Below are 18,914 nucleotides of genomic sequence, written 5' to 3'. Positions count from 1 at the left end.
CCCCAGGCTGGATGAGGTTCCCTGCCTCAATGTGCCCAGTCACCCTGTGCTGGTTCTATATCACTCTAGGACACAGGAATGCACCATGGAGACTGGAGGAGGTGGACTAGCTGGGAGGGGAAGCCCCATGGGAACCTGGAAAGACAGGTGGGGGGATAAAGTACAAAATCAGACAGTGGAAAGAAGACTGAGTACAAGAGGAAGTACAGCATCCATTTCTGACTGAGCAGCTAGCAAGTGTCTGGCATCCACTTATCCACACCCAACACAATAGTTCAGGTGACAAAAGAGCTGCAGCAGCAAGGAGACCTGAAGGATAAGACGAGCCAGTTTATCAAAAATGGAGAGGCTGCAGATATGACACAGTGATTAGCAACACAGACCCTGGGCTGACTGTGTTTTAATCCCTATTAGGCCACTGCCTGGTTGGACGACTACTGGCCAGCTATTCAACCTACTTCTGCCTCAGTTTCTTATCTGTAGAACAGATAATAATAGCACTTCTCCCATATGGTTGGTGTGAGAATTAAGTGAGTACACATAAAGCATCAGAAGGACGCCTGCACATTCTCAGCTCGAAGCAAATGCTAATGGCTATTACTGTGTTGTTACTGCTGTAGTAGTCGGTCATTGGTTCACTGTGTGTTTCATGAGGGTGGGGATAGAGGGCTGGCCATTTTGTTTGCTATCTACAGCTGGCTCACATGGAGTATATAGGCTTTTCTGTCCATGGAATACCCCAGGCAAGAGTACTGGAGTGGGTTGCCATTCCCTTCTCCAGGGGATCTTCCCGACCCAGGGATTGCACCTAAGTTGCCTACACTGCAAGCAGACTTTTTACCGTCTGAGCTACCAGGGAAGTTCATTTGTATATCATTTCCCAAACTTGTGGCCACTCTGGGGAAAGATCTCTGGGGAGCTAAGGATCCTGGTGGCTATGGCAGTGGAAGAATTTATTCACATTATAACACACTTTCCTCAGAAATCTTCCACCCCCATGAGTGGCAAAGGCACTCTGTACCCCTCTGTCAACTCAGGTCTTCATGCTCCAAACGGCTGTCAGGCTTGGTGTAACAGATTTGATGCTGTGGCTTCAAACTCAAGCCCACAGAGACCTACCCCTGGTATGCTCATTGCTGGTCAGCTTCACAAGGACTCCTAGCCAATCACACCTGCAGAAGGTAACGGGCATGACTAGTGTTAGGATTTGCTTTGGGGTGTGTCCTCTGACAAAACTCCAGTTCAGGCAGGCTAGCAGGAGCCCGGCACAGAGTAGCCCTTACCTGTTGGCTGGGCTGTCCACTTCCAGGCGCTGCTCAGGATTTCCGGGGCTGCTCTGCTCTGAGGTGCTGGGGTCTGTGCACTGCTGGGCGGGTACAGCTGGGTCTCCTTGATCATCTTGCAGGACTCCAGGCCTCCCCTGCCATGCCTCTCCCACCTTGGTAACCACATTCTTCTCCTCAAAAACAACCAAGGTGCTGAGGAAGAATGAGTCCTTGGTCATCCACTGCACACCCATATCCCCTCCTGTGACCATAGCAGGCTCCTCTCCTGGGGGTGGGGGGTTGGGGGGCACATAAGAGCCTGGCATGGCCCCCACCTCAGGGAGCATTCATGTTCTCCTCAGGAGGATCCCAGCACCACTGCTCCCCTCCCATCGCAAACACAGTCCCCAAGAACACCTGATGACTTCAGGTCAGTTCAGTCGCTCATTTGTGTCCGACTCTTTGTGACCCCATAGACTGCAGCACACCAAGCTTCCGTGTCCATCACCAACTCCTGGAGCTTACTCAAACTCATGTCCATGAAGTCAGTGATGCCATTCAACCATCTCATCCTCTGTCATCCCCTTCTCCTCCTGCCTTCAATCTTTCCAAGCATCAGGGTCTTTTCCAATGAGTCAGTTTATCTCATCAGGTGGCCAAAGTACTGGAGTTTCAGTTTCAGCATCAGTCCTTCCAATGAACATTCAGGGCTGATTTCCTTTAGGATGAACTGGTTTGATCTCCTTGCAATCCAACGGACTCTCAAGAGTCTTCTCCAGCACCACAGTTCAAAGCATCAACTCTTTAGCGCTCAACTTTCTGTATAGTCCAACTCTCATATCCATACATGACTACTGGAAATGACTACTGATGACCTCAATGATGTTTTAAAAGACAAAGACCTCTCTTGGCTGGAAACAGTGGCATTTCTGTCCCCTTCGTCCTGTTACCATCGCTCCTTTCTCCAAATTTCCCCAGTCCCAGTTCACCTGTCCTGCTTAAATAGTCTCAAGCCATCCTGTCTTCTCCCCAGGCTGAGGTGTTCAGAATGCCTGTACACAAAAATCCAGCAGGGCACCAGCTCTCTGGCAAGAGGCTTCTGCCCTCAGCTGCTTTGGCTGGCTGTGTGTGTTAGTAGCTCAGTCATATCTGACTCTTTGCGACACCATGAACTGTAGCCCACCAGGCTTCTCTGTCTATGGAATTCTCCAGGCAAGAATACTGGAGTGGATTGCCATTCCTTTCTCCAGAGGATCTTCCTGACCCATGGATGGAACTGTGGTCTCCTGCATCACAGGCAGATTCTTTACTGTTTGAGCTACAGGGACGTCCTGTTTTGGCTGGCTGGGGGGCGGGGGGCGGGGGTAGGAGGGCAAAGGAGTGGGAAGAGAATCATTGGGGCTCGCTACATTCTCAAACAGACTGATGACCCTGCAATGCGGGGGGAAGGGCCATGAAAACCAAAAGGCTTCTGAGCATGCCCAACAGGTGAGGCTCAACCCATTGGTGATCCTTGCTTGCCATCTGCTGGCTAACATGGGAAAAGCCCAGAATAAGCCCTGCCAAAGCTGAGCACGCCTAGGACAGCCATTTTATTTATTTATAGTCGTATTTCATGACGGACATCGCGGTCAGAGCTCTCAGCTGCAGAAAATGGCGGCTGTTGCAGGCGCACACCTGCCAAACTCCACTGAGCATGAGCCCGAGGCACATGCACAGGCTCAGGCACAGACGTACCATTGTTGCCCGTTTGTTGATCGCAGTTAGGATCTCCTTGTCTTTTTTATTGCCAAGCCGTCACAGTTATTTCTAACGAAGTAATAGCATTTTTATTTTCCCCCCACACATGAAAATTATGGGGTGAGGGTCTGCTTGCAGGTCACAAATTGCTCTCAGGATGTAACTCCGACTGCCCTTCTCATCCCTAGTCTGACCAAGTAGCTGCCACTACACTTCCCATCACTAAGTCTGTGGATGGAAGTGGGATAAAAGCAGAAGCATGGGCTAATAACTTAGACGGCCCGTTTAAGGCAAACAAAAAGGTCTTTCTTAACTTCAAATACCCGACCCCACTCTGACTCCACAGCTTCTCTCCCCCCTGCAACAGCCAAGCTTCTTGAAAGAGCTGGGTGCACTAGCTCTTCTCACTTCTTCATTCCCATCTCCCTGTCAACTCTCCACAGAACCTACTATTGCTTCCCAATATCCCAAACTATCTATGATTAAGGACTTCTCTTCCCCTAAGTGTCTAGGACAAATATATTGCCTTCTAGGTCCTGCCTTCACTGGCAGTGAGCTCTCCATGGTCACAAAGCATAAAAACAACATGCTGAAAAACCTAATTGGAAATGTTCTAGATATTTTGTCCAGGTAGATAACTTTTAAGGTACCCCAACTGACTAGTTTCTCCTTGGTTCCTCACCCAAAATTTAGTCTACAGTCTCCATAAGATTATATATTAGGGCAAAAAAATTTAAAGCCTCCTGTACAAATATTAGCAGGAAGCTTTAGCCTTCGTGTTGAGCAGGTGACCTCAACTTGTCCCATCTGCCAGAAACAGAATTCTGATAAAAATATAAAGTGTGGCAAAAAGGAGAACCAGCTCTTATACAAACCAATGAGTCTTTACTTTGTGTTTATACCTGACACATGGTTGAAATTTTAGAATTAAAGCCATAAGATCTCCATTTATGTCTATCTGAACATTTATGTACACGTGTATGTTATATATGTGTAATATCTTTTTACTTTTGAATAGAATTACCAAGTAAACTTACAAGATCACTTATCCTTTATTCCAGTTCACTTAGGGATAAATACTTATATAAATTAAATATTTCTAAAACTCAATAAAATTTTTCTAGTACTTGGAATGTACAGAAGAAAAAGTATTCTTTTATAAGAATTTTTTATAAACATGAATTTTTAAAAAATTCAAATTCAAAGAATTTAGGTAAATCCTTGGCAAACAAAGCTAATCTAATATTGTTAATTTAATAAAAACAGCTGTCTTGTGAGTTGTATATTTGTATTTTATACTGTACAATATACAATATATTTTATATTATATAAATTACATGAGAAGCATCAATCCAATAATAATAATGCAGAGCATTTCCTAAATTTAATGGGTAAAATGTTAATTACATAAATATTTCAGAAATCATATAAAATTCTTAGAGATTTATCAGTGCCCTCACTGTCCATGATATGCTTTTATTTTTCGGAGTCCCAGTGCTGCCCTGAATTGCCTGATGTTAGAAAACAACAGCACAATGTTATCAGTCATAATTTCAATTATTTTTAAAATGTTAATTTGGTTGCAATTTTACTTTTTAAAATTTAAATTCAGGTATTCTAAGCCAGTGGGTTTCTACTGGAAATTTTTATCACTTACGTATAGAATTTTTTTAATATACACATGTTCAAGACCTTTTCCTTCAATGGCAATTTGATTTCACTCATCTCCCAAATATCATGATTTTAAATATGTTCTTACTACCATGTCTGTTCCTTCACTCGCTTGAAGCTTTCGCTTTTAAAAGGGCCATTGCAACTACTGCTGCTAAACTTTTGTTGGAACAAGTACTCCCTCATGAGGAATTCTGATTCTTTCAAGTAACTGAGGAATAAATTTCACCAGTTAAGTCATCCAAGAAATCCAAGGTCTTCCTTTATACCTCAAGTTACACTGTCTTTGTTATACTCAGGCATCAGGAATGACAGAGCTATAAAATTATTCAGTTCAGTTCAGTTCAGTTGCTCAGTACTGTCCGACTCTGTGACCCCATGGATTGCAGCACACCAGGCTTCCCTGTCTATCACCAACTCCCAGAGCTTGCTCAAACTCATGTTCATCGAGTCAGTGATGCCATCCAACCATCTCATCCTCTCCCATCCCCTTCTCCTCCTGCCTTCAATCCTTCCCAGCATCGGGGTCTTTTCCAATGAGTCAGTTCGTCTCATCATGTGGCCCAAGTATTGGAGCCTCAATTCAGCATCAGTCCTTCCAATGAATATTCAGGACTGATTTCCTTTAGGATGGACTGGTTTGATCTCCTTGCTATCCAAAGGACTCTCAAGAGGCTTCTTCAGCACTCAGCCTTCTTTATGGTCCAGCTCTTACATCCATATATGACTATTGGAAAAATCATAACCATGACTAGATGGGCCTTTATCAGCAAAGCAATGTCTCTGCTTTTTAAGACACTGTCTATGTTTATCATAGCTTTTCTTCCAAGGAGCAAGTGTCTTTTAATTTCATGGCTGCAGTCACTATCCACAGTGATTTCGGAGCTCAAGAAAATAAAGTCTGCCACTATTTTCATTTTTTACTGATCTATTTGCCATGAAGTCATGGGATTGGATGCCGTGATCTTAGTATTTTCAATGTTGAGCTTTAATTTTTTATTTTATCTGTCTCTGCAATAGGAGCCACAGCTACTGTTCCCTGTTTCCTGGGTTGGTGAAACACTCCTGTGTTCCCTTCTAGCATTTCGCTCTTGCTTGGATCTGCAGAAGTGATAAGTGCTTTCATTTGCTCTCCATGAAGTTTCCAAGCAATACAAACCTGTAGTGTTTCAACCATCTGTCAGCACATCCATAAGCTTTATAGGGCATGAATGTAATGTTCAGCCAGGCAGATGCCATCAGGAAAGCCTTGACTTGAACACCTCACACCCACACCACAAGGTCATCTCTAGTGACAATTACACTTGCCCTGTCACTCATGCATACCACATACCAACACATCACCAATCATAATCCCGCCCCCACCTTTACTGCTAGTATCAGGGCACCTCTCTAAATATGCTTGCACTCTCCTGTTTTCTCCCTGTCACTGTGACCTTCTCTCTCTGCTCCACCTTGATGTACTCTTTCACAGTCACCCCTTACCCTCATCCTTTCTAATTCTCTGACAGAGCCTTTTTACACGCATATATCATCCTCATCTTACCTGGGACCACCCTCACCCTGACCTGTGGTGCTCCTATACTCTGGGAGACCTCCTTCCTCCTCCACACATAAGAAATTAGCCAGAGTTTCTTACCTCTGGGAACAGATGACTGCTCCCATCACAGGCTCCATCTCAGTTCCTTCTGCCAAAGGAAGCCACTTGACACTGCTCCATGCCTGGGACTCACCATTCTAACTGCATTCACCAGGCAGGAGCCTGAGTATCTAGGTGTGCAATGTGCCAGGCACTGGCATGGATGTGGGGCAAAAGTGGGTCCTACCTTGGTCATGGCCCATGACAAAACTCCAGTTCAGGCAGGCTAGCAGGAGCCTGGCACAGAGTAGCTCTTACCTGTTGGCTGGGCTATCCACTTCCAGGCGCTGCTCAGGATTTCTGGGGCTGCTCTGCTCTGAGGTGCTGGGGTCTGTGCACTTCTGGGTGGGTACAGCTGGGTCTCCTTGATCATCTTGCAGGACTCGGGGCCTCCCCTGCCATGCCTCTCCCACCTTGGTAACCACATTCTTCTCCTCAAAAACAACCAAGGTGCTGAGGAAGAATGAGTCCTTGATCATCCACTGCACATCCATATCCCCTCCTATGACCACAGCAGGCTCCTCTCCCAGAGAGGGTGGGGAAGGAGCCTGGCATGGCCCCCACGTCAGGGAGTGCTCATGTCCTCTTCAGGAGGACCCCAGCACCGCTGCTCCCCTCCAACTGACAAAGGCTGTCCCTGTATAAGATGAAGCCTGAGCCCAGATGCTTTTGCCACCCTCTGAATCCAGCAAGGAGGTAGTGGCCTCCCAGCTGTCCTCAGTATCAAGTTCTTTGGGAGATCTTCCATCCTTCCTGGCCTGACATCACCGTATACTTGCACTTCCCTCCCATCACCATCATCCTGGCATGCTTCCAAGGGCCTTGTACTCATCATTGGTGCCTCCTCCACATCCTGTGTGATGGTGCTGGTGCCTGATGGCCTCAGGCACCAAAGATGTCATACGCCCACTAGGCCAGTGGCCAAGACTGAGTCAGGTTATTGAGAACATGAGCCTAGCCTTCCAGAAAATTACTATCTAGTTCACCATCACCTTGATCCTGGTCCATCCTGAACTCAACCCTGCCAATCAGCAGCCTCCCTCCAATTGCTGATGACTATATTGGGAGGCTATATTAGGGCAAGAAGATCATACCACCAGCTACCTCCAGCCTTGGGGCTCTTTATTCATGGAAGTTAACTGCATAGTAGACAGACTCACTGCCTTCAAGCTGGAATAACAAGAGGAACGGAACTCATAACTTTTGGAAAGTATGCTCTTCTCCAATAGTGCCACTCCCTTAGCCAGCAGAATACCCTGACACACTCATCCCATTATGACTTATAGGCTTGAGTCAATGACAAACCAAAAAGGCCTAAAGAGCATGTTTCCTGACTCTGGAAGCCCTGAGCTAGCTTTCAGTTGAGTTTAGTTCAGTCTCTCAGTTGTGTCTGACTCTTTGTGACCCATGGACTGCAGCACACCAGGCTTCCCTGTCTATCACCAACTCCCAGAGCTTGCTCAAACTCATGTCCATCAAGTTGATGATGCCATCCAACCGTTTCATCCTCTGCCATCCCCTTCTCTTCCTGCCTTCAATCTTTCCCAGCATCAGGGTCTTTTCAAATGAGTCAGTTCTTCACATCAGGTGGCCAAAGTATTGGAGCCTCAGCTTCAGCATCAGTCCTTCCAGTGAATATTCAGGACTGATTTCCTTCAGGATTGACTGGTTTGATCTCCTTGCAGTGCAAGGGACTCTCAAGAGTCTTCTCCAACACCACAGTTCAAAAGCATGAATTCTTCAGCACTCAGCTTTCTTTATAGTCCAACTCACATCCATACACGACTACTGGAAAAACCATAGCTTTGACTATAAGGACCTTTGTCAGCAAAGTAATGTCTCTGCTTTTTAATATGCTGTCTAGGTTGGTCTTAGCTTTTCTTCCAAGGAGCAAGCATATTTTCATTTCATGGCTGCAGTCACCATCTGCAGTGATTTTGGAGACCAAAAAACAGTGTCTCGCTGTTTCCATTGTTTCCCCATCTATTTGCCATGAAGTGGTGGGACCAGATACCATGATCTTAGTTTTTTGAATGTTGAGTTTTAAGCCAGCTTTTTCACTCTCCTCTTTCATTTTCATCAAGAGGCTCTTTAGTTCTCAGTATTCTTGCCTTGAGAACCCCATGAGCTAACTTTACTTAATCAGAGTCCTGTACCAACCCATAGCTCCAGTAGAATTATGATGATAGAAGTTATCCTCACCAAGTTTGTGAATAAAGCCAAGATTCTCAGCAAAGAGCAATTTGAATGTCCACTGTGGCACAGGGACAAGTAGATGAAGGGACAAGTAGATGAATAAAGCTGCTTTGCCCTAGGCCTCAGAGCAGAGTCACTACAATTATAGAAGGTATAACCCACCTGACCCATGAAAAATAAATTTTAGTAAAACAGTCACAAGAAGTCTTGCTGAGCAATATAACAACCCAGAAGTCCTCCTGGCCCCTAATAAATTGCCTAGAAGTCAAGTGTTTAGAGATAGTAAAGGTATTATAATACTTCTGGCTGTAATTAGATCAAAAATCTGGAAGCCTAGTCCAGCTACTGCCAACCGTGGACACAGTCATATTCTTTACATAGAAAACAACAGCTCCTTCCACTCTTGGTACCTCCATTAGACTCTTCCAATGATTGACAGCAGTTGTCCACAGTGAATACACGTGCTTAAAGTTCACATGTTCCTAATGCAGAGAGAACATAAATCTGAAAAGCCCAGACTTGCAACACAGAGGAAAACAGCATATGCTTTAGATGTAAAGTCTAATGACAAAAATTTACTGGGGAACGGGTGAGCGACTCTGTGTCTTATTAAATGAAATCAGGCCAATAAACCTGGAAAAGAGGAGCAGAGGCCAGCATTCCCCATGTCCTTAAATAGTTCTGGTGGAAAGAGGTATTCCTCTGGGGCTGGTTATTTAGCTTTAACTTTTAATAAAACGAGACTCCAACATGTATGTAGTACTTTGTGCCAGGAAATGACCTGCACACAAAACCATTTAACCCTCACAACAGCCCTGCCTGGTATGATGTATTTTTGCCACTATTCTACAGGTAAGGCAACTGAAGCACAGAGATGAGTAAGATACCCAAAGCCACACAGCAAGTAAGGGACAGAGCTTACATTAGAGCCCAGGCACAGGAGTACATGCTCACTACACTATACCACCTCTTCCTGTACCTGTCATATACTGTGATGAACAAAAACCAAAGTCAGATTAGCGCAGTTCTTCAACTTTAGGACAAAGGCACTGCTGTGCAGATTGGACCACCCAACCTGTTCACCTCTCTCCTTGACTTCTTGATAATGACGTCCTCTCCCCACGGAGCCCCAGCACCCTGAGCTGGCAGGTCGACCCAGGGTCCCTCGGGGTTGAAGGGTCGAGCCGCCCTCCCCTCGTGTCCATGGGTCCTGGCCGCGGCCAGCTCTGAAGACCAGCGTCTGGCGTCCAGAGACCTCCAGGGCAGCTCGCCAAACAGCCCCTTTGGATCTTTGCGGCCACCCAGCTCCCTTCCTCTCTCCTGCCTCCGCCTGCACTGTGGTGATGGTGCAATCGGGTTCAGGGGGCCTGGGTCAACTCCATGCGGGCGGGACCGCCCAGATCCTCCAGGCCATAGGGGGATGGGCAGTGAGCCCAAAGCGCCAAGACGGGCGGCCAGGCAGAATTGTGATCCTCGAGCGCCATCTGGCGGCGTTTGCGAGAACCGCCGCCAAGGTTTCTCTCGCCCAGGGTAGCCATTTCGAAGCGTGGACTGTCGCATTTCCCGATATGCACCGCGACGCGAGCATACGGCCGCAGGACATGGCGGCGCGCGCAGGCGCACAGGAGCTGGACGTATACGCTCACCTCCCCCCTACCCCCCGCGGGGCACGCACGCACAGGCGCACACAGGAAGGCCTCGTGCTGGCCTAGAGCCAAAGGTGTGCAGGTGTGCGCATGTGCAGGCGTATACGTTCTGCGCCCACTGCTCAGATACCTGCAGCGAAGGTGGGGAGTGTGTGCGCCGTTTTTTTTTTTTCCAGACCGTATCTTCTGACTTTCCGTAGAGTTCGCTTTAGGACAGCGTTTGTCAACCTCACCATTATTGAAATTTTGGACTGGATAACTGTGATGGGAGCTGTCCTGTGCACTGTCGGCCATTGGGCAGCAACCCTGGTCTCCACCTACTACTTGCCAGTAACACCCTTTCCCATTTGTGGCAATCAACAGTGTCTCCAAACATCGCTAAGTGACGGGGGTTGGAGGTGGGGGAGATGCCCCATGTTCAGAACCACTATCCTAGAACAATAAAGTCTAAATCTCTGCATGGTTTCTGGATACTTAAAAAAACAAAAACTTCCCAGGTGGTTATCAAGTGCAGCTAGATTTGTGAAACACTGATCAATTTTGATTTTGCAAACTTTTAAGCAGAGTAAAGTAGTTGCAAACCTGGGCTCTAGAGTTAGTCACTCAGTCATGTCTGACTCTTTGCGACCCCATGGACTATAGCCGGCCAGGCTCTTCTGTCCACGAATTTCTCCAGGCAAGAATACTGGAATGGGTTGCCATTCCCTCCTCCAGGGTATCTTCCAGACCCAAGAATTGAACCTGGGTCTCCTGCATTGCAGGCAGATTCTTTACACTGAGCCACAAGGGAAGCCCAGAGTTAGCCCTATCTGAGCTCTATTGTTAGCTCTGCTCTTCACAGGAGTCGTCTGTTTCCTCCACTGTCAAATTGCATAGCAAGAAGCAAGATCCTTCCCTAGGTTTGAGGAATATTACATAAGATAATGGATAATTCAAGCTGATGTCTAAACCCCACCCCAGACATGTGCCACTATGGCCCAGGAGAGCTCACCAATATGCTACAAAATAACCACACTTTACCAGCTCTAGCACATGTGCCTTAGGCAGACAGTCCATACAAAGCCCACAGGGGCTTTTTCAATTCCCGCACATGTGCCCTTGATGTGCAGGTGTGTCCTCAAGTAACATTAGGCATCCAGGAGTCCATTGAGAGTTCATAAATATTCTATACATACATACATACATCTATACATACATACATATATCTATCTATGCATACATACATGATTATAACAGACTGAATTATGGGAAAGAATGTGTGATAGAGCCTGTTGTTATGCAACTTCCAACTGTCAATCAAAACTGTCAGTCCATGCTGGCCTAGGTGAATATGTAAAAGCCCTCTGTCTTGAAAAAGCCCTGTACTTCATCATTCTGTTGCCAGTGCCTCTCTTGGGTTGGCCTATGTCTCAGTTGAGGTGTACTTTCTGTTTTTTCCTTAATAAACTTTCTTTTGCCATGGGTAAGACCTCAGATTCTTCTTTGGTTCCTTACCAAGAACCGAGGCCCACAGGAGGGTCCTCTTTAACCCTCCTCAAATCTGGTAACAGGTGTCAGTTTTTGTTTTCACTCTGTTAACTTTCAGTGCAATTCAAAACATAAAAAAGTCACATAATAGGGCCTCATACCTTAGAGATCTGTTGCCAACCCAACCCCCAGCATTGTGGTTTATATAGGGGTGACAAATGTAAAAAAAAAAAAAAAAGGTAGCTGTAATGAGGTGTGACATTGCAGGAATTCACTCACTTTTTAAACACCTAAATCAGACAACGTCCCTCTCTGGCTTAAAAATTGAAATAAGATTCAGTCTCCCTCTCATGGCTTATCAGGGCCCAGTTCCATCTGTGATCCCCCTCACCAGGTTGGCTCCAGCTACTTGATGCTTTGGAACCTGCTAAGTGTGTTCCCACAGCAGAGTTTTTTAGTTTATGTTTCCCCATCTCCAGTTCTTTTCTCCTTGCTCTTCCTAGAGTTGTTGGTTCCTTCTCCTCCTTAGAGGAGCTCTCCTGAGTCATTGCCCCACTCCACTCATCTAAGTAGTACCCTCCTCGCCACCATTACTCTCTTATCTTAGCAAACTGGTTATTTCTTTCAGAGCACTGTTCTTCCCAGGAGTCACAGAGATGTGACTTCTAGTCCTTTGTTCTTCATTATAATTAGGTGCAAAGCTCACGATTGTGGGGAGGACTGTATGAGAAACTAAGTACAGGTCTGTGCACACAGGAGTTTCCCCAAAGTGAAGTGGCTGTTGTGATTATTAATGATATCTGGTACTAAAGGCCAGTCATCCCATGCCTACTGTAGTGACAAGCCTGTTCCACACTCAGCTACATGCAGTGACAAGTAAATACCAGGTTGTTTGGAGTCTTATGTATATACTGTTCCCTTTGCTTGGAGGATTCCTATTCACCTTTCAAAATTCAGCTCAAAATCACCTGTTGCACAAGGCTGTGTTTGGCCCCACTTACCCTATTCCAGTATGGGCTGGGTTTTGTCTGTATGTCCCAACCTCCAGGACAGGGCAGGTGCCATCCAAGTGAGTGCTGACCAAAAGAGTGGGTGACTTCCTGATAATGGAGGACTTCCTGGCTAGATGCAACAAGGTGTACTGGGAGGCTCTGTGGCCTCGGAGGCACAGGCCAGAGGTTTGTAGCTGGAGCTTCAGCCCTCGCCACATCCCTTTGGCTAGTAGGCATCACTGATCTCACCTTCCCAGCCAAGGGCTAATGCACACCTGAGCTGTGTCTCTCCACCACAGAAGCACTGTTGGCTGATGCCTTACCCCTTTGGATTTGTCTCCATATCCTCAAGGTCTGCCAGGCTGTTGCTCTTCCTGTTGGCCAGGACAGCAGAGGCCGAAATAGCATCAGAGCTGAGGGAGGAAGCACACAGGCCTGCTGAAGCCTCAGACCAAAGAAGACTGGGGGCCCGGGTCTTCCCTATCCTGGCTGCATTCTCCTGGGAAAGGGGGACCTACGTGTGCCAATAAAGGCTGCTGTGAGTTAGAGCATCCTGTGAGCCTTGGCTGTGGCCTTAACACTCCAGTTCAAGACTAAGCACTGGTCATGACCAGCTTGGAATCCCTAGGGAAGTGTCCTGCTAGTTTTGGGTTCCAGCATCTTTGCATGACTTACATTTCCTGGGGCTCTGTGGAAATCCAGAAAGACCTTTACTTACTAAATGTTCCACAAATCCATAGCAAAATGGCTTCTCTCCACTGGTGGACTGGTAGATCAAATAGGGCAGAGAAGAGTGCAGCCTGGGAATGTACAACCTCTTCCCATTGCACCTTTGCACCTCCCCAGCCACCTCCAAAAGCTCCTTGGGACTGAGCCCTCTACTGGTTGTCCCTGGGATCCTTCCCCTTGAGTACTCCAGAGCAGGGTCGCTTTCTAAGCTCCACCTTCCAATGTGTTCTTCTCTGCCACCTCAGCTTGAGTCCCTGTGGCTATGCGCTAAGTTGTCTGGGTCACCTGACTTATCACCTGTACCTCCTCTCCCACTGCCCCCAGTGGGTGGGCTATGTCAGGGCCCCTTCTAGGCTTCCTGTCCTGTGGTGATTGCCTGATGTGAAGATGTCATAGAGCTGAGAAGTGCGAGGGGGAACCTAAGGTGCCAACGGCAAAGAGGTTGATCATTGGGCAGTTGGCCCACCCTTACCTGGTGGTTGCTGGTGCAGGCTTGAGAGGTTGTGAGTTGGCACTGGGCACCTCCTGATCATCCAGGAGAGGGGTGAAGCCAGCAGGTGAGCACGGCCTGTGGAAGGAGGCCAAGCCTGGTCTTGGTTCAGGACTTTGTGTCTTTATGTCTACTTCCCCCAAGAGAGTGGCTTCTGAAATTGGGTGATAACTGTGTCTGCCTCATATGTTTTCTGAGAACAGCGTGTGCACAAGTATGCTAAGTCGCCCAGTCCTGTTTGACTCTTTGTGACCCCATGAGCTGCAGCACACGAAGCCTCCCTCAGTTCAGTTCAGGTCACTCACTCAGTCGTGTCTGACCCTCTGTGACCCCATGGACTGCAGCACACCAGGCTTCCCTGTCCATCACCAACTCCCGGAGCTTGCTCAAACTCATGTCCATCAAGTAGGTGATGCCATCCAACCATCTCATCCTCTGTCATCCCCTTCTCCTGCCTTCACTCTTTTCCAGCATCACCCTGTCCCTCACCATCTACTGAAGTTTGCCCAATTTCATGCCCATTGCATTGGTGATGCCATCCAGCCATCTCATCTTCTGATGCCCTCTTCTCCTTCTGCACTCAATGTTTCTCCTTCTGCCCTCAATCTTTCCCAGCATCAGGCTCTTTTTTAATGAGTTGGCTGTTCACATCAGGTGACCAAAATACTGGAGCTTCAGCTTCAGCATCAGTCTGGGCCCTAACATGTGCTAAAATGCTCCCGTGATTATTACTGGGCCCTGTGGCTATCTGCAGAAGCTGCAACCGTTTGCAGTATGTCTGTGCCCGTCAATTTGATAACAGATTCAGTGGGTGCTGTCTTATGCAGCCTTCCCAGGTGTAGGCTGAGTTCTCTGTCTCTGCATGAATCACAGCACTCCACAAAGTTAGGGCTCATGGAGCACCTGGTCACCTGTACTAGCCTGCACACTCCACCCAATCACCCACCATAATCACTGAATTAATTTATTAAGTAAACTCAGGAAAATGAACGGAAAGGGAGAGTGCTTTTTTGTTCATGACAAACAACTTTTTCTCTGGAAAGATCATAGAAGCAAGTCTCTTAACAGTCATTGTCAAAATAACTATAAAAGAGACAGTGTAAAACACTGCATTAAAAGTCATAAAAATCTATAAGATTCTTCAAATAATTCTGCAAGTTAATATGAGCTTCAGCTTCATTTTAAGGAAACTGAAAACAGAAATCAAAGACTTCAATTTGTCACGGGGCATGCACAAGAAGGATGATCTGGATAAATATCCGAAGATGAAGTAATCAAGAACCAAGTCCAGTAATGTTAGACCAGAGAATGGAGTCAACCTGCAGGACCGTGCTGGCCAGCACTGTGACACTGGCTGCAGGTGTGGGGCTCTTGCACAGCCCTCCCCACTAGGGGAAGCTCAGAGAACCAAGGCCCTGGCCCCATGGGCTTTCCTGGCACCAGAGGCACCAGCCTGCCATCCTCTTCCCAGGTGGGCTTGAGCTCCTGATTTGGAAGTGGGGGTCAGGGTTCAGGCATCAGTTGCAAACTAGTAACCATAGGGAGGGCAGCAGCTCCTGGTGGGCTCGGACAAGTAGGGGCAACTGAGGGGACCAGTTGGGAAAGCAGAGGAGTCCCTCCTTGGACAGACTGCTGTGGGGCAGGGGTGCTGGCTGGCAAATGCTTTAGAGGCTCTCTGCAGGCATCACTTTCGCCATTCCTCTCTGGCCATCTTCTCTGAACCATGAGGGCTGTAGTACAGCTTGGAGCTGAACTATCTCTGCCAACATCTTCACACCTGGACCTTTCCCCCCAGGAAGAGTTATGCTTGGTTTGAAACCACTTGGGGACAGGTGCGACCTTGCCACTCCACAAATCACCTGAGAAAATGGGCCCTGACTCCATCCAAGTCCAAGAAGTCAGAGCCCAGGTGGATACACTCATCTCCCACTTTTTCTCTCTGGGCCACTGCTCTTCCATTCACTGAACCTGAGAGTAGAGCTGGCCAGAGAAGAAAGGTGGGGGTAGGGAGGAGGCTTTGGGGCTTCTGGAAGGGAAGGGAAAAAGCAGAGATGAAGGACTTCCTTCTAGCTTGCCCTTAGAGCTCAGCCAAGAAGCAAGAAGGCAGTGATTCACCCATCATTCTCTCCTTGCCACAGATCAACCTAGCTCCCCATGTCTACCTTGTGCCTCCTTGGGAGGAACTTGAGAGCCAGTGGAAGAGAGTAGGAGAAGAAGCAAGATTCAAGGAGAGGTAAATCTCGAGAGTGGAAAGTCCAGGGACAAAGGATGTGGTGGCGGTGGGAATGCTGGAGATGGGAGAAGCAGTGGGCAGGACTATGGAAAATGAGCAGTGCCCTGCCCCCAGCAACCCAAGCAGCTGTGGACACTTGACCCTGGACTGTCACCAGGAACATGAAAGAATCAGCAACTTGGGGCCACTGGCTTCCCCAGGGTAGCTCACCCTCCTCTCCCAGAGCTGACGTCTGCTCCAACCAAGTCTTCATCTGGGGAGCCCATGGCTTCCGATCCCATGTTGCCATCACTTGACTGTGCAATTGATCTGGATGGGAAAATAAACATTTGCTGATTTAATGGGTTTTGATTTCATGTAAATTTGATTTAATGTAATTTAATGATTTAATGTAAATTTGATTTGATGTAATTTAATTCAGTTCAGTTCAGTTCAGTCGCTCAGTCATGTCCGACTCATTGTGACCCCATGAACCACAGCACGCCAGGCCTCCCTGTCCATCACCAACTCCCGGAGTCCACCCAAACCCATGTCCATTGAATCGGTGATGCCATGCAACCATCTCATCCTCTGTCATCCCCTTCTCCTCCTGCCCTCAATCTTGCCTAGCATCAGGGTGTTTTCCAATGAGTCAGCTCTTCGCATCAGGTGGACAAAGTATTGGACTTTCAGTTTCAACATCAGTACTTCCCATGAACACCCAGGACTGATCTCCTTTAGGATGGACTGGTTGGATCTCCTTACAGTTCAAGAGACTCTAAAGTGTCTGCTCCAACACCACAGTTCAAAAGCATCAATTCTTTGGTGGTCAGCTTTCTTTATAGTCCAACTCTCACATCCATGCATGACCACTGGAAAAATGGGCTTTAATTTTACTTAAATTAACATAAAGTAATTTAATTTAATGTGCTTGCCTTGTGGCTCAGCTGGTCAAGAATCTACCTGCAATGCAGTAGACCTGGGTTCAATCCCTGGGTTGGGAAGATTCCCTGGAGAAGGGAAAGGATACCCACTCCAGTATTCTGGCCTGCAGAATTCCATGGACTACATAGTCCATGGGGTTGCAAAGAGTCAGACACGACTGAGCGACCTTCACTTTCAGGCATCCTGAGAGCAGTCCTCAAGGACCAGAAGCCCAGGCCTTCAGTTGCCATGCTGTACTGTTTCAACGGAAGCCAGGATGATACCAGCACTATTTTAGCTTTCATCCCAAACCTGATGGGCTGGGAACAAGAGTGGAGCCAAGAAACAGAGCAAGGGGGCACAATGGGAGGTGGGCAGGGGGATGACCACCAGAACAAAGGGCAAAACGGTTGGGGCCACTAATAAACCACAGAGCCCAGGGCTGAGGTTCCACAATAAGAAGACAATGGCAGGTGGACAAGCCTGTAGGCTCTTCTCCATTACTAGCTACAAGCTTCTCACTGAGGACATGCCCAACTCTCAGTCCCTGCCCACTACACCCAGGCTTCCCTGGTCGGGCTTCAGGGAGAGGTGAGTTGGATGGTTACATGATGCTGGGCAAAACCAGCCCCTCTGGACTCATCATTCCATGATATCATTCTGCCTCCCATCCCTGCACCCCGTCCACATCTCCCTTTGTCCACAGGCCATCCTGGAAGTCCCTGTGGGATGCTCTGCAAGGGCCCACGCATCCTTTGATCACTGACTTCCCTAAACCTCCAGCTCAGTGGCCTTGCTTGCCATGGCTGTCCACAGGGTTGCTTTCCATAGAGTAAAGGCACAATGAGGTTGGACTGAGGGCTGGGATTGTGGTGGCCTGGCCTACAGTTTTGTCCAAGTGGCTCCCTGAGGGATCTTGGTGGAGGCCTACCCTTCTCCAGGCCTTATGCATTTCTTCATTCATTCTTTCACCAGATATTCATTGTGGACCTGCACCCCAGACACTGGGGACACAGTGAGAAATGGAACAGCCCTGGTCCCAACTCCATCCACTGACCTTGGAGGGGGGGCCACATGGCCTCTGGTCCCTGCACTGAATTACCTTTCAGAGTCTGCATCAGGGCTCCTGAAGGCTCCTTCATTAGTCAAGTTTCTTTTGGGCTCTCTGGGGTGAGGGACCTCTTTGTCTTTGGAACCTGAGGAAGACCTATAGTGGAAAGAAACAGAAGTTAAGCACCCACACTTAAGTGGGGGCAGGTACCTCATCCCCAAATTCTAACTTTCTCCAAAGAGCTTAAATCCTGATGTTGCAGGATTGGATAATTATAAAAATCTACTAACAACTAATATTGATTGACAGTCAGACCCCATTCTCATGACTCTGCGTGCATTACTCACATCAACCCCACAACATGGTCACTGTTCTTATCCATGCCCACTTTCCAGATGAGCAAACTGAGGCACAGAGGACTTGGAGTGACTTGCCCCAAGTTCCACAAGTAACAAGAAGAAGAGCTGAGATTTGAACCCAAGCAGTCTGGCTTCTTCAGAGTTTTGGGCTATAATCTTCTATGGGGTAAAATTGATCCTACCCTCTTGATTCAAACTTCCTGTATTCTCTCTGAGGTCATCAGGGAGTCTTATGGTGCCAACCCCAACAGAAACACTCCCGTCATTGTGACCATTCAGGACCACTGACCCAGTGGGTAACTTCCACCTTTTCTCCCCCATCCATCCATCATGACTCTGTGTCACTGCTGCCTACTTGCCTTGCCACACCTTCCTTATCTCTTCCACCTATTTCTCCTCTTCTGCCCATTAAATGTTGGTGTTTCTGGCATTCCTCACCATCTGCATGCTTTGCCACTGACCTTGGTCACCTCCTCTGCTCCCATGGTGTCAACTGTCATTCTGAAGCCAATGACATCTGCCTTTTCCCACTT

At 47.6% G+C, this 18,914-nt stretch overlaps 1 protein-coding gene across 11 annotated transcripts in view; it reads right to left on the bottom strand.

Moving 5' to 3' along the window:
- ZNF185 (zinc finger protein 185 with LIM domain) overlaps positions 1 to 18,914 on the bottom strand; it is a 58,999-nt gene that overhangs the window by 13,746 nt on the left and 26,339 nt on the right. For 9 of the 11 annotated variants that reach the window (XM_061408875.1, XM_061408873.1, XM_061408872.1 and 6 more), the window contains 6 exons: positions 18,074 to 18,178; positions 16,279 to 16,377; positions 13,818 to 13,913; positions 12,940 to 13,029; positions 6,574 to 6,768; positions 1,284 to 1,478 (listed from right to left, as the gene is read on the bottom strand). In XM_061408875.1, coding sequence (XP_061264859.1) covers positions 1,284 to 1,478; positions 6,574 to 6,768; positions 12,940 to 13,029; positions 13,818 to 13,913; positions 16,279 to 16,377; positions 18,074 to 18,178 — 780 coding nt within the window. The remainder of the gene's footprint in view (positions 1 to 1,283; positions 1,479 to 6,573; positions 6,769 to 12,939; positions 13,030 to 13,817; positions 13,914 to 16,278; positions 16,378 to 18,073; positions 18,179 to 18,914) is intronic. The other 2 variants (XM_061408877.1, XM_061408876.1) reach the window with 2 other exon arrangements.

Source organism: Bos javanicus, chromosome X (assembly GCF_032452875.1).
Source record: "Bos javanicus breed banteng chromosome X, ARS-OSU_banteng_1.0, whole genome shotgun sequence".
In the NCBI taxonomy this organism is placed as follows: domain Eukaryota; kingdom Metazoa; phylum Chordata; class Mammalia; order Artiodactyla; family Bovidae; genus Bos; species Bos javanicus.
Note: the sequence above shows the minus strand (reverse complement) of the source record. Positions and strands in the feature narration are given on the sequence as shown.